Raw genomic sequence first — 14,858 nt, 5'->3', positions numbered from 1 at the left:
CAGTCCCAAATGATACCTGGGACACCAGGTGGTACCAACAAGGGATCTGAGATGTGCCACAAGAGAGCACATGAGGGACTGACCATTCAGGTGTCAGTCATATTCATCCTGATACTGAGAGGAGGTCCTATAGATGACAACTTGTTCTGAGCTACTGAAAATGGGAGGCAGGAAAATAAGCTGAAGAAAAGCATGTGAGGTCATTCTGACCCTCTGAACTCTTTGGTTAGGAAGAAAAGAAAAAAGTAAATCGGGGGGAAGGAATCACAGAGCCATAAAGACCCTTATTCTTCAAGGAAAGAACACACACAAAGCATAAAAGTGCTTTCACTTCAAGGAAAGTACACACAAAGCATAAAATTAGAAGACATTTTTTGAAAACTGAAAGCGGACAGAAACTTTCTCTTTGATGTCTGGCAGAAGAAGACATCAAAAGGTGGAAAACTTGAAGATGGTTTCCTCTCCCCTGCTTTAGTGAGGTAAGTTTATTTGGCAGATGAACTGTGGTGGAACCAATATCCAGGTGTGTGACCTGCTCCTCCAGCAAGACAGCAAGGGAGCCTGGGACACCAGAAGCTGTCTATCAGTGCCTGGGACTGCAGCAGTGCAAAGCTCTGCAGAAATACTCACAATCAGATAACTCGGTACCTTCGCAGAAGACAGTTAATCTGAGCCAAACCCTAGAGCACTGATACAGAGAAGGGACCATGGAAACGTGAAGGCATTTTGCTGTCTTTATTTCATCTGGAGAGTTGGAACATGTGAAGGAAGCTGAAGATAACCAAGAGCCAAGAAATGAGCGAAGCCTGCAACAGGTTCTCCCAGAGAGCTGCTCATCTCTACCAAACTTATGTTCAGGAATCATCTTCTTGCCTGAGGGAAGAATACTGGTTTGTATATAAGGTACCATCTGAAGAAGATAGCTAGAGGCGATGGATAAGGGCAATGCACAGCAGAGAAACTAAGATCACAGAAACTTGAAGTAAAATATAATCTCCAAGTTTCTTGCCCTTTCTGCAGTTTTGATCCAGCATTGACTCCATTAAATATACATATATAATATTTATGTTCTGTAAGACAATTAAGGTAATTCAGAGGTACGCAAAACTGATTTTTTCACTGCTGTGTTTGGCAGAGAGAAACACTTTGCCTTCTCCTCCTACTTTAGTGTCACTTTGCTAAATAGTACTGAGAGGGTCCTGCTGTTAAAAAAAAAACCTGCTCAGAAAGTAACTGTCATCTCTAAACTGGTAGGCATCTCATATTCTTATTCTGTCTCAGAATCCCATCTATCACATCACATTCTTTTTATGCAGCATTTTTTAAGCGGAAGTTTCCAAGCTACTCAGAGAGACTGGTTCATCACTGGAAGACACCTGGGAAAACACGGCAGTATTGCAATGCTCAAAAGTAAGAATGTTTAAAGATACTTTCAGCACATGGCTCATGGGTGCCGTTAATGATTCCTTGCAGTACATTTGGCTAAATTCTATGAGGGTACCACGGCCGCTGAACTCAGGCCAGCAATCAGCGCAGGCTTTCTCTTCTGTTTGGTCTTTTTCGTTCCAAAGGAGTCAAAGCAACCAGGGGAGAACCCCAGCAGCTTGGCCTGGCAGAAGCTCTTCCAAGCTCTCTTGCAAGAAATTAAAATAGTTCAAGCTTGGTTGAAGCTTTGAGGTTCTCTCAAGTTTCTGCTTCCTTCTGAAGAATAAACAAGAGGTAACAAGAATCTGCTGTACGTATTGGTTATTTAGCCTGCGCAAAGCAACTTTGGTGTACCAAGGGATTTTAATCTTTGTGTAAATATTATAGCCATTCACAGTAATGCTTTCGGGGAGAAACAAAGAGATTTATTCAGCTGAAACCACAGGGAGAATGTCAATAGGCACAATGCGATTGCTTGATTTGGAGTTTAGTCCGGATCCTTGTTCCGACCAAATGAACTGTGGAATGTTTTAAAACAACTCGTTGTTTGTTTTGGGACAGTGTAAGAGAAATAGGGAATGGAGAGCTACAGAAGTATTTGGGGAGTGACAGGGGAGAAAAGGCAGAAAGACCACTGAACAAGGATGGGGGAGACTTAATTCAGTCCCAGCCTTGCCAACGGCCTGGTGGGTGACTCTGGCTAAGTCACTTCACTGCACCATGCCTGGTTTCCCCACCTGTAAGATGAAGACACTGATAACTGTTCTCTTTTCAAGCGCACTTTGTTGCTGGTGATGGAAAGCAATATGCTAACAGGATGGATACTGCCATCAGGGCATTTTCCTGGCATACATTTTGCTGTCTGGATGACATATGACCACCACAGAAGCAACATGAAGCTTCTCAGACAACTTCCACCATAGGGCAGATGGCTGAAGCCCTACATGCCTGCCCGTTGTGGGCCAGGGAACCGTCCAGAGAGAGCTCCTACAGTGAGATACTGCCAGCCCTGAAATTTCCGCAATTTAAAATAGGAGCCAAGGAAAACCTTCAAGCAGTGCAACATGAAATGTGCTCAGTACAGAGATGAAAGATGGAAATCAAGACCATAAAACCTGTCACCCTTAGCAAACAGATTGGCAAAAGTCACAAATTCCATTTAAGATATTAACTGAAGAATTCTTTTTAAGATAGCTGCCAACTGCATTCTCAGTTTATTCCACCAGGTAAACTACAGTTGATGTTTTCAAACATTAAAACTTGTCTGAAATGGTCATAAACATAACCTCGAAGGTTTGGAAATGCTGCCGGCAGGAAGCATTCTCCACCCAAGTACTGTTGTCACCCATTTCAAAATCCATGTGCCTGAAAGAGCGTCAGGAACCCCAACAAGTGACAAACAGTAGCATGGAACAAAACATTCTGCTTAGCTCTGCTTTTCTCTGCTATCTGCCCTCGAGGTAGGTCCTACACGTGTCAAAGATAATGTCCATCGAAAACTATGACCTTGGTCTGTGTGTCATTTTCACAATACCACACTAGACTCAAGACCACTGTAACAACCCTAAAAATGAACATTTGAAGCGATGTCCTCTATCAGTTTTGCATTTAAGCAGGACAAGCATTTTTAAGGAGCACAAGTCATTTCATCTCAACACTAGACAAAGAGCAAAGCGATTTAGTTTAAAATGGAAGAAGGGAATGTAAAAAGTGTTCATTCTGAACAGATGACAAGGATGAGGGTTCTCCCTGCTATTCCTCAAACCAGCGGTAAACATGGTATCTGAGGGATTAGCCTCAGAGAGACCTAAACCAAGAGAAGGGAAATCTTTTGTTAAGGATAATTCAATAATGAGTTTTATGTAGCTTTGTTTCCAGCTTTGATCTTTGTTTGGTTAGAACAAACCTACTTTATTTTATTTAACTCTCAAGCTTGCAAGGCTGATAAATGTGTTGATCTCTCTTAGGAAATAACAAATTCAAATTTTGACCTCCAGGAGGACTCCAGGTCTGGAAAGTGTCTCCTGCCAGGTGGGAGGCCCACTGTGGACACTGAAGAGGGAGGAAGGGAACCCACACTACGAGGAAGAGTTCCCTATGGCAGGCACAAAACAGCATCCATCCCACAAGAAGAGACGGACGAAGACGCCTGGCAACTTTGGACAACTCTCAGAGCAGCAGTCAGAAATAAAATCATTATATGAGGTCCAAAGATAATAAAATTTAAAGCTGCCTAACTTTAGCTGTCCTAGCAGGGTAAGGGCAAGTGAATTTTCTTTCTTGAGGCAGAGGATTTGCATGGCAGGGCACTGTTTTATAACAGATGCCAAAGGAGCACAGTTCCACTCACAGGCTGCTCTTCGTATACTTGCTGATTTCTTGTCTTTCTCCATACCTGTCCCTCTACCTCATTTCAAACCCACCCAGACAAGTGACATATTTTTGCTTCTGTTTCTGAAAAATCTAGATGAAGACCCAGTAATTGAAAACATAATTAAAAAAGAAAGAGATGCAAAATGCAAGGTAGTAAAACTTAACTGAAATCGTCAATATATGAGATGATTTCACATGTAAAACACCTAAAATTATATTCTGCCAGACTATTTTAAAGGACATTCTTCCTCTACTACAAAAACAGAGAAGGGGAACACAGTTTTATCTGTGAAGTTATCATTTGGGAAAAACTGAAAGATCTTTTTAAAAAATAAATAAGAATGACCAGATTTAAATTGGAGAGTTCTGCAAAATGTGCCTGAAAGATCTGCCAAAATTCAGACTGCTTTCTCAGCTTTGAATATCATGTATGCTACTAACTGTGAAAGAGGACAGCCTGAGGTACTGTAAATGTGACCGAGTAGGCATTTTTCCTTTGGAATATACGCAATAGCTAATGAGCCCATGTAAATTACTTCCAGTCAAATAACACTGATACTTAAGGGGTCGCCAATTAGATCTAAACTGAACTGGGAAATATACAGGTTTTTCACTGCTGATGCAACTCTCGGCATATTCGGGAAGGCATCCATGAATTGTTTTACTCCACTGAGTAATTATTTGCAAGCCAAAATTCCTGCCTACTTCAGTTTTGCTTCAGTGAACATCCTGGGGGAGTGGACGAAATCTCCAGGAAAGCATTAAAGACCAGAAACCTCACATCCCTGCAGATTTCCATTGTACCAGTACACCGTTTTCCAAACACCTTGTTCCCTTCAACAGATGGAAGTCACCAGATAAAAGACCCTAATTTCCAGATGCACAAGGTGGCAAGGAGGCACACACGTATTTGGAACTGTAATAGGCTATCAGACTGTATTGGTTTCATGAGCACTGGTAATGTTATTAGTTGAGTAATGATAAGCAGTGACAATGAACAGTGGATGGAATACAGTTCTGATGAGCCATACCTAGCTCCTTTTGTATGTTGTCAGGGATTCCTGTAATAGTCTTTCTCCTTTTGACTTTCTTCGGCCGTCTTACCACCGTGTCTGTGTAAATTAGAGACCGCCGAATGCTGGCTTGGCGGTCGAAATTCTCCCCTAATACACAGTAGAACAAGCAAAGCAACATTACTTCCAAGCACGCTGACATCATGCACTTTCTTCCACTAGTTTTGTTGTAGAAATGGAAAAAAAGGCATTAATAAATGATGTTAGCTTGGTCCTACACTGAAGGAAGATACAGCATATCGTCACAGTAAGGCTTTAGACACACATATCCGTTACATAGTACTGCAGGTTTTACACGGAGTTTTGACTTCCTGAGCCCAGTTCAGGCCTGCTCAGAGCAGCTCTAATTCTACAAGTGAACAGAATCCTTGCTTGAATTTGGCCCTTTGTGGTTTTTGTGTGTGGTTGTTGCTATTTTTAAAGTAACGAGCTGCAGAAAAAGCAAATCTGCTCATGAAAATGAAAGATCACAATGGTTTATCCAGGAACAGACATTGCTATTGGCAACAGCTATTACAACTTCTTTGCACAGCTCCGTCATTAAATCACACAAGACACTTCTTTTTCATTCCAAGTTGCTCTGGACCTGTCAAGTGTACCACATTTCTGGTGGCGATCTTTTAACATGAATACAAATAAGTACTACGGAGCATGCAGAGATCAAACTGATCTTGTGGTCTCATAAATATTTCAGTCAGAGTGGAAGCTGCTTAAAATTGAAACTTTATAAATTATTATTAAAATATACAATGGCAAGAGCTGAAGAAATGTGTATGTAAGTGCATGTTGCCAGACAAAGCCTTATGATGACCATGTGCTGTATCATAATGGGACCCAGAAGCAACACTATCATTAAGGTTGAGCAGCTTTTCTTTAGGAATTCACTTTTGTTTAGAGGTGTATAATTTGGTCATTTTACTAGTAGCAAGATAAAACTTGCCCTATAGATGGTGAGCTGATTCTCTGTAATTCTCTGTCACTTCTAAAAATCTACCACCCCCCGCATCTCACACTTAAGTTCCCTTTTTAGAAGTTAAAGCATTTTAAAGCACTACTAAATGTCCTTTAGATGATCCACTTAAAACTTAAACGTCAAAAAAACGGAATATACATGCTTATGTTTTTTGCCTTGTACACTTTTTTTGAAAATTGATGACCAAATTATTTACCTCTAAAAAGTGATTAATGCATAGTAACTAATATGTCATAAATATTACCCCTGGCTGACTACACATCAGTATGATGCGTGTCGTGCAAATAGCATAGAAAACCTTATTACCTCTGTAACAGTTAAAGATACAGTCATATATTAAAGTATAGCATGTGGACTTGTGAAAATGCAAGGAAAAAATGTAGCAGTTTAATACACCATATCGTAAATACAAAGACTCTGACTCTGTTTGACCGGAGCCTTGTGCTCCGTTGGGCCACGCTCATGCTAAGCAGAATCCTTGCAAGCTCCAAAGAAGTGCCAGTTTCATCTGAGTTTCAGGTTGACTGAAGTCAGGGCATATTAAGGGAGGAGGAAGCCCATGGGATCTATGACATTTAGAGCTATAGATCCCACAGGCTTAGTAGAAGTCCTAAAATATTGAGACAGACTATCCACTGTCTGGGGCATTACCAATATTACGATGTGAGGACCTTTATGGGGTCAGGGTCAGGACCATTAGATAATCCTGCCATGCAAGATAATAATAATTCTAGCCACGTTATAACAAATCCAAAGAATTTGAAGGAGAACGTTTTCCATCTCTGAACATATCTTTATCCATTCAAAGGCAAACAATTATGCCTGAGATGGTGAGTTGCAAGGAAATTAAAATACAGCTTTGAATGCCCTGGAATAAAACGTAAGTGGTAAGTAGAGGGTGCAAACAAGGACAGAGTCTTTTACATGAAGCCTCAGACAGCACAAACAGGATGACCATGGGGAAATGTTACTGTGTCAGCTGATCCCCAGTAACTTCTTTCCCCTGAACTACCCAAGAGCTAACTCAACCAATCCAGCTTCAATGGCTTTTGATACACAAAGGCTTTTTGAAAGCCACTGTGCAAATTTGTAGAATTTCAAAGTAGCAGCTTCAATAAATTCCAACAAGCAAAATCGGAACGTCTCGGTCTTTTCTCCTTTTCTCATTATCATCTTTTTTTTTTTTTTAGAAAATATTGATGTTAACATGAAATATATTTTGTGGATTTAAGGATACTTTTCTCCTTCTGTCACAAGTTTGTAACAAATCACCTAAGCATTCCTCATACAGTTTACTCTGTTTTTCCCTCATACAGTTTACTTAGTTTTTTTGGATTCACTGAAAATATTTAAGTATGTGCTTAAATCCCACAAAAATCAGTCAAGCCAGACTCAAGCAAATGCTTAAATGTTTTGCAGGATCCAGCCTGGCGCTGATCACCTCCACCATCACCAGACTCCTCCATCTGGAAAGAAAGTTAGTTCCAGAAAACCCACAAGAGCAGACACCGTTACACATCTTTTAACCCACCGGATACCTAAAAGCAAAGACTGGCCACCACTGAAAACTGAGCCCCAACCCCTTCCAGGCCAGAATAAGCTCAGCCCAGGCACTCCCAAAGACTGAAACTCCTTCCAAATCTGGACATCTAGTCAGCAGCTTGTCAGCCTAATGCAATGCCCCTGTGCATCTGGGCTGTCCAACAGATTTTTACTACTACTGTATTAGTTGCAATCTGCTCACCGAAGAGCCCCGAAAGCTGCACTTGGGGAGCATTTGTTGCACAGCCACTTGAGAGGTCACTGCAGCAGAATCATTACTAGTGCACTGCTGAAAATGCTGTCAGTTGCCAGCAGCCTCTTTGGAGGTTAACCTTTTATTTCATGCCAGGAGTAATAAATGGGAAGGTTTTCGACCTCTCTTCTGGGAGAATGAGAAAAAGAGCAAGCAAAGGAAAAAGCCAAATCAAAACAGAACCCGGTGACAGTTCATTCCACGGCACATTGAACAAACAGCACCGAATTTTTGGTCTCTCTTTTCCTGCCTCGTGCAGTAACATAAGGAACTTCACAAAATAAAATTACTCGGCGTGTGGGAGGGCAGAGGAGGGGAGCAGATTGTGACTTTTTAAAGAGAACAAGGACAGCAGCTTTTTTTGAGTCTTGTATGTGGATTGTAGTCTGTTACTGTTGCTTGCCTTGTTGCACAGTAGTAATATAATTATTCCAAGGGAAAGGAAACAGTGGATCCCACAGACCAGTCCATATACTGCAACAGCAGTCTTTCTTCACTGCCCTCCCTTTCTATCCCTTCCAATTACTTTGTTTGTACCGGAATAAAGGCTCAACAGCACACTCCAGAAAGGTGAGGTGTAATACGCATGTGCATTACTTTTATCAGAAAAGTTGAGAAACAATGAGTTTGCTGAGTACAAACCAAACAATTCAGGGGACACAACGTTTGCTTCACCAGTCAAATTAAGCTGGTTGAAGTCACAAGCGTAATTTATCCAAACATGGTAACGATCCCAGTGACACTGAATTAAATCTATGAGGGTTATTTGATCTCTTTTACCTCATTTTTTCCCCCCATCTGTTTACTTCCCCCATACGTTTTCAATACGCAGGGTCATTATATCAAACTGCAGATTACTTTTTCTGTGAGTATACCCTGTTCCTGCTGTTGCGATATCTAAACCCTGCTCAAGCTTATCAATTATGTCAGATTATCCGTTGTTTCCATAACTTGGCCTGTATCCTATATTCCCTAGATAATGCCAACTGGTCTAGTAACATTTTGGCATTGCATTTATTTTCCTTCTATTAATTTTCCAGAGGTGGGGTGTTTGTAATTTTCTGTTGTTTTCATGCTGTTTATTTCAAATATTTTCTGCTATTTATTTAAGGAAACATCTATTGTTCATTTCTCAGAGCTCCCTAATGTTTGTCACAGAAGTACTGCTTCTATGCTGTTTAAATAGTATCAAATAATACTATTTAAAATACTAGTTTATAAAAATATAGGTGAAAAAATTATTTGTAGTTACGCAGGGAAAGAGAACACCTAATTTACTTTCGAAACAAAACCAAACATTGCAAGCTATTGATTGTAAGAGGGAGCATAGAGCCAGAGCGCGCCATATGGCATCTGAAATAAATTGGATATTGAATATCATCCTAGTTTTGGCAGGCAAACGGTCAGTTATTTGAATTAACTAATAACAGACAATCTTGATACTGTGCAGAAAAAGAGGGATTATTAAATTGAAGTGATAATTCAGCCTTTCACAGAAATTCTGTTTACACACAACGAAGTATCTATTCAGCATTAGGCTTTAACATAATTTAACTCCCACAGAGTCGGAGCTCTGCAACTGCAAAACCAAAGAGCGTTTTCAAAATGAAAAGTTAATACACAAGTTCATAACAAGAAAATGTGGACTACTGTCATGTTAAGTAGAGTGTCTTACCAAAAGTCTTGCTCAAAGACATAGTCCCATTAGCTTTTGCTGTTCTTACCCTGCTCTCCTTGTCACCTAAACCTCTTGTCAATAAAAATAACACCCTAGAGCTCCTTTTCTTGAATTTTGTAATATTTAGTCTTTGGAACACTGAAGTCCCTGATAACCTTCCTTACATAAAACTCCTAGAAGAAAATCCTGAAATATCATTAGCATTGCATAAAACACAATTTTCCATTATAGATTTTCAGTGCAGTCCACAGAAAAACAGCTATTTATTAATTCTCTTCTTGCATTTCATGAATATCTAATGCTGTTTCAAGCCCACACTATGTAGAACATCTTCATTAATGATCATTTTAAGGGATTTTGAGGTTTTTCCACATTAAGTTCAGAGACAAACTATTAAACACAAAACACTGTTTTCACAGAAACGTACAATAAGTAATCTAAAATTCATGCATCAAATATATGAGTGTCAAAATACTATCCAACTGTACGATCCCTTTTTATCCCTTCCCTCCCTCATCAGTATAATGTAATTACTGAAATTAAAAGCCTACCAGTCACATTAATAGGAACCACATCTGTTTGGACTGCCTGTGCTTGTTGTCGCATTTTCTCTTCTGGCGTTGGCAGTGGGAGTGACTTAGTCCAGTTGGTTTGGGTGTTGATATCTGACAACTCATTTGAAACTGGAGTTTTAGGCCTTTTGATAGTAATAAGCTTTTCTTCTTCCGGGGAAGAGACGGGACACTACAAACAGAAATACAAGCGACAATGTAAATTCAGTACAAAAAAAAAAAAAAGGCAGGACTATGGTATTACTAAGGTATTGCTGCTGCTTTTGGCACGACTGCTTGTGGAGCAAAAAGCAGTCTCACAAATATCGCGCTTTGACCTACAAAAGAGTGATTTAAAAAAAAAAAACCAACCCACAACAAAACACTTGGATTGTATTTATACAAAACACCTGATCAGTCTAAGCAACATATACCAATGAGAGAGAAACGAGTGGTCTTGAGCAGCGCAAAGCACAGTAACTCATTATCTTACACACTGACATTATCCCTGGAGTGATTAACCCCTCCCAGTGCCCTATTAGGAAAATGAGACTGGAGCACTGCTTTGCTCTCGCTGCGCTAGGTTGTAAGGATGCGTAAGGTCTCAGCAAGAAGCCTATTTTGAAGAGAGGCGTTTTGGGAGAGCTCAGTAAAAGAACCAGCCAACGCACTCTAGAAAACCATCAGTCACAAATCAGTGTGGCAGCAAAAGTAACTGTGTTTTGGCCTTGGAGAAACGCACGCCACAGTGTAGGGGTTCATTTTGCTCTTTTTTTCAGGGATGAAGCAGATAATAATATTAATAGCCACAGTACTAGTCCATGGCAAACCCCAAGGACAGGCAGGTTCAGGGCATGCAGAAGACATCACTGGGGCTTCTAGCAGGTGGTCACAAACTCCAGGCAAACCTGGGAGAAGCAGCCTTCTCTCCTCCCAGCTTGTGCCAGCAAGGCACCCCAGGGAATCCCAGAAGCAGGAGAGGAAGACCTGGAGGAAAACCAACCTCTGCCTCCTCCTGTCCCCAGGCAAAAGAGAGAGGAAAACCATGAAAGAGGAGTTGGGTAGGAGCTGCAGCGCCAGCAGAGATACCTCTGCAGCCTCCCGACCCCTTTGCTTCAGGGGTGTTTGCTTGGGCTGCTCGGCACAATGGACCCCCCTCTGCCACCAGACCGGAGTTACAGTCCTTCCCGCCTTTGCTTTATTCCTCTCTCCCTTCGGAGAGCAGACTACTACCCAAAATAGAGCTGTCAGTACTGGATCACTGCCTCTCACGGTAGTTACTCCCTTGCTGCTGTACACAGGCATAGAAAGAAACATCACAGCTCCTTATAATAGATGGATTATTTTTTTTTTATTAGTATGGGTTTTCAGTCTAAGCGATATGTTTTCTTTCGAAGCTGAGTGCTATACAAAAGACATGTCCAGACACTGTGCTTGCAACCACTGTTTATCATTTCTGATTTTAATGTTCTTCCTGTTACCATGAGGAGTTCCCACTGTTTATAAATAAATAGCCATTTATTTATTTTACTATGCCTCAACTCTACATTCTAAAGGACAGGGCTCAACATTTTATTTAATAAAAAATAAAAATAAAAGCAACTTCCAGGCAAAAAGTAAAACAATCGAAAAATAAAATACCTTCACATGGTAATAAAAAAAAATTTTCAGGCAATGAAATTATTACTAATATCATTCTGTGGTTTGTAACCACACTTTGAAATGTGGCAGCTTTTCTTCAAGGAAACAATCCATTTTAGTCAGTCTTAGGTTTCTTTACTAGGGAGGCTGTGACAGGGACAGATGCTGCTCTGTAGGAAAGGGCTCAGCCCTGTGAAAGCCCCAGCAATTCTTTCAATACAAACTTCTTGGAGGACCAGAATTTTTCAGGCCTGCATTGCTTCTAAAAGGCTCTTAAACCATTTCTATAAAAATATAATGTGAATGCTTATCTTTTTAGGAGTGTGTGTATATACGCTATTTATACACATAAAACAGTGTGGGCACACATACGTACCTATACACAAACACAAGGACCTCCTCACCTCAAATTGCTCAAATTTATAAAATCCTCAACTAACTTAAGCAATCTGGGAGAGAATTGCCATTGCAGAAGGGAAAGCTGCCTCCAGGCCATGCTTCCCCCAGCCCCCCGTTTTGTTTAAAAAGAGCTGGGAGAGAGAGAAGACCTTGTAAGGAATGTGGCACGGGCGTGCTAGCCCCGTGCCACAGTGGGCAGGTGTGGAGTCATCGGGGGTTGAGGCAGAAAAATATCTGTTTCACCCTTCTACAAAGGGCTTTTCTCCTGCCTGAATCGGGGCACTGAGGGAGACGCCTCAAGCCTGGTTTTGCGTTTGTGTGGGGTGAAGATGAGCTCCAGTGACCTTCAGGTGCTCTGCTTGGTTGGTACTGTCAGCATCAATATCTGTCACATTCAGACTGTACCGCAGTGCCAGGTCTCAGCTGTCATACAGCAGCCACCAGGGGCTACTCCAATATGTCAAGTGACAGACATACTGTCTACAAAGCCACCATTCCTCTTCAAGGAAATTACCCAAACCAAGCAGAACCCTTTTTCCATTACAGTATATGAACAGATATAAAAACTGAAGAACTGAAGCATCTACTACAAGGAAAGCCTAGTTATCCAAAAAAAATATGGAGCAACAATCACAAATTTTGCAGAATTAAAAGTTGAGAAAATTTGGGACAGATGGAGGAAGATGGACAGAAATGAATCAGCCCAGTGAGCATATAACGAATTAAAAGCAATTGAAAACCCAATCATGCAGTTGAGGTCAAAGCACTGTGTCAGTGAGAACGATTTTCTGCCATAGGACAGTGGTGTGTACTTCTACAAAATAATTTATTTTGTGTGTATAAAATATATATATATATAATATAAAGATATATTTATGTGTACTTCTACAAAGTAACTTAGTGAAAGAGTTGTAGGCGGTGTTGGGTATAGGAAGAAATGCTCACGTTTCACCTGGAGGTACACTTTCCATGGTTCCTGGATACGCATGACGTTCTCTAATTATTATATAGTCTTTCTTCCAAAGTACTCACAATGATAGTGGTATATTTACTCGGTTCTGTGACGTGAAGATACTTTTAAGGGGCATGACAGTCACACACAGCTTTATGGCACACAGAGGAAAAAAAGCAGCTCATCTTTCAGCTTTCTTCACGTAGAAAATATTTACCTCTATAATCAGGATGAAAATAGGGATTTACATATTTTTAGCAAACATTCACAAATTTACAACGCAGAAGCTTGCTGGTAGATGCAGTGAATTGCGGCCGTATAACAGGAAAGTCTTCTCAACTAAGGTCTGTTACGTCAGAAAAGGAACTGGACTAAGCAGTACTTTGAGATTATGTATCTGCTTAGCAAAGCTGATCATAAACACTATGTTCATAAGAGAAGAGAGAGCACATGTCCCATTTTTAAAGCGTCTTTGATTCATAATAGCTTTACTGCTAGACTTAAATGGCCAAATTTCTGTGCAACGGGATATTTCGTGATCTCCTCAGGAAAATTCTTTGGAATTCGTCCTTTTTAACAGACCAGGGAAGAGGGAAAGGTGGGATGGGAAGTGAAAGCAACAGCCTTGGACCTTGCAGTGTTTCCACAAACAGGCATTAGAGGGGAAAAAGCATGAACTTTCAAATGGGGGTTGAAATGAGAATCCAGGAGAGAAATGGCCTATAAATACCCTAGAGACAAGCTATGTGTCTCAGTAAGCCAGAGCCTTGCTGTTGCCTTGTTGATATATTGTCCCCCAGCCTACTCAGCCGCTGAGATACAACTAAAGGGTTTCACTGTCTCAGCACATCCATGGTATTTGAGAGGTCCCAGATGACAAGGGAGTCTATGCTGTGTATCTTGCACCACGTGCTGCCTAAATATAGTTTTGTATTCATGGGGTTTGAAAAAAGATGGGCCCTCCAGGAGGAAAATTCAATCCATACAAATTTCACCTTTCAGCAAAGGAAGTTCAAACTTCTCTTTACGTGTTTTACCTCGTGGTCTACTGCAATCACTTCTAAAATTATAATTTCTCAGAGAAATGAAACTGAGAAATAAAAAATCAGCATTGTAGACAGCAGCCATACCAATTCAGCTGTCTATTATTATTTGCCAACATCCTATTTTTTCTTTAGCCTTTTACTAGGTTTGATGGCTTGAAGTGCCCTTTTAACCAATGTAAAGGGATCACGACAAACAGTAACAGGGAAAAAAACCCCAACCCTCAAACCTTTAAATTCCTCTTTCGTGGTCAATTGAGAATGTCACTTTATGTGCCTGCTTCAACCCCTGGGGTTTCACACTGTGTTATGGAACACTGCCACATTATAAATTTACATGAATTTACACTGAAGTTGAATTAGTCGCATCTTGCTCTATTTGGTGTCCTCCAGGCCAAGGTCCCCAGTCTAGTCCCTCCCACTTTCATAGACTACTCCCTTTTATTACTTCTAAACACAGATCTTCAGTTGCACTAGCCAACTTTGCTATTCTACTAAATCTATCACTTCATACCCTTCACTGTCTCAGTAAGGGATTTTATTTTTTTTGTCAGCAGAAAATACTGACTATCAAGCAAGTTATCACCTTAACTAGCACTGCAGAGATGTTCCTTTCTTCTTCCTCTATTGCAGTGTCATTAAAAACAAAAGAAGAGCTGCACTGCATCAGTTCAGAGCTCTAAAAGCCTACCCAGTATCTGCCTTATGATAATGGCCAATCAATGACATACAGGTGAAATTAAATCAGAGGATGCATACAGTGGATACCTTCCCCTGAATATTCTCTGAGCACTGGATGGAGTCCTTCTGCACCCAAGAATTACCCAGTTGCCTTCTGAACCCATGTAAACTCTCAGCATCCACAATTCTTGCAGCAATTGCATGGCGTGAGTATGTGGTGAGTGAAGACCCTCTTTTGTTTGTTCAGAGTTTCTATACTCACACTTCCTTATGC

General features: G+C 40.7%; 1 protein-coding gene across 12 annotated transcripts in view; it reads right to left on the bottom strand.

Moving 5' to 3' along the window:
- NHSL1 (NHS like 1) overlaps positions 1 to 14,858 on the bottom strand; it is a 182,200-nt gene that overhangs the window by 14,663 nt on the left and 152,679 nt on the right. For 9 of the 12 annotated variants that reach the window (XM_074580606.1, XM_074580595.1, XM_074580594.1 and 6 more), the window contains 2 exons: positions 9,869 to 10,061; positions 4,830 to 4,961 (listed from right to left, as the gene is read on the bottom strand). In XM_074580606.1, coding sequence (XP_074436707.1) covers positions 4,830 to 4,961; positions 9,869 to 10,061 — 325 coding nt within the window. The remainder of the gene's footprint in view (positions 1 to 4,829; positions 4,962 to 9,868; positions 10,062 to 14,858) is intronic. The other 3 variants (XM_074580597.1, XM_074580596.1, XM_074580602.1) reach the window with 1 other exon arrangement.

The sequence above is a fragment of the Larus michahellis genome, chromosome 3 (genome assembly GCF_964199755.1).
Source record: "Larus michahellis chromosome 3, bLarMic1.1, whole genome shotgun sequence".
NCBI classification, from domain to species: Eukaryota; Metazoa; Chordata; class Aves; order Charadriiformes; family Laridae; genus Larus; species Larus michahellis.
Note: the sequence above shows the minus strand (reverse complement) of the source record. Positions and strands in the feature narration are given on the sequence as shown.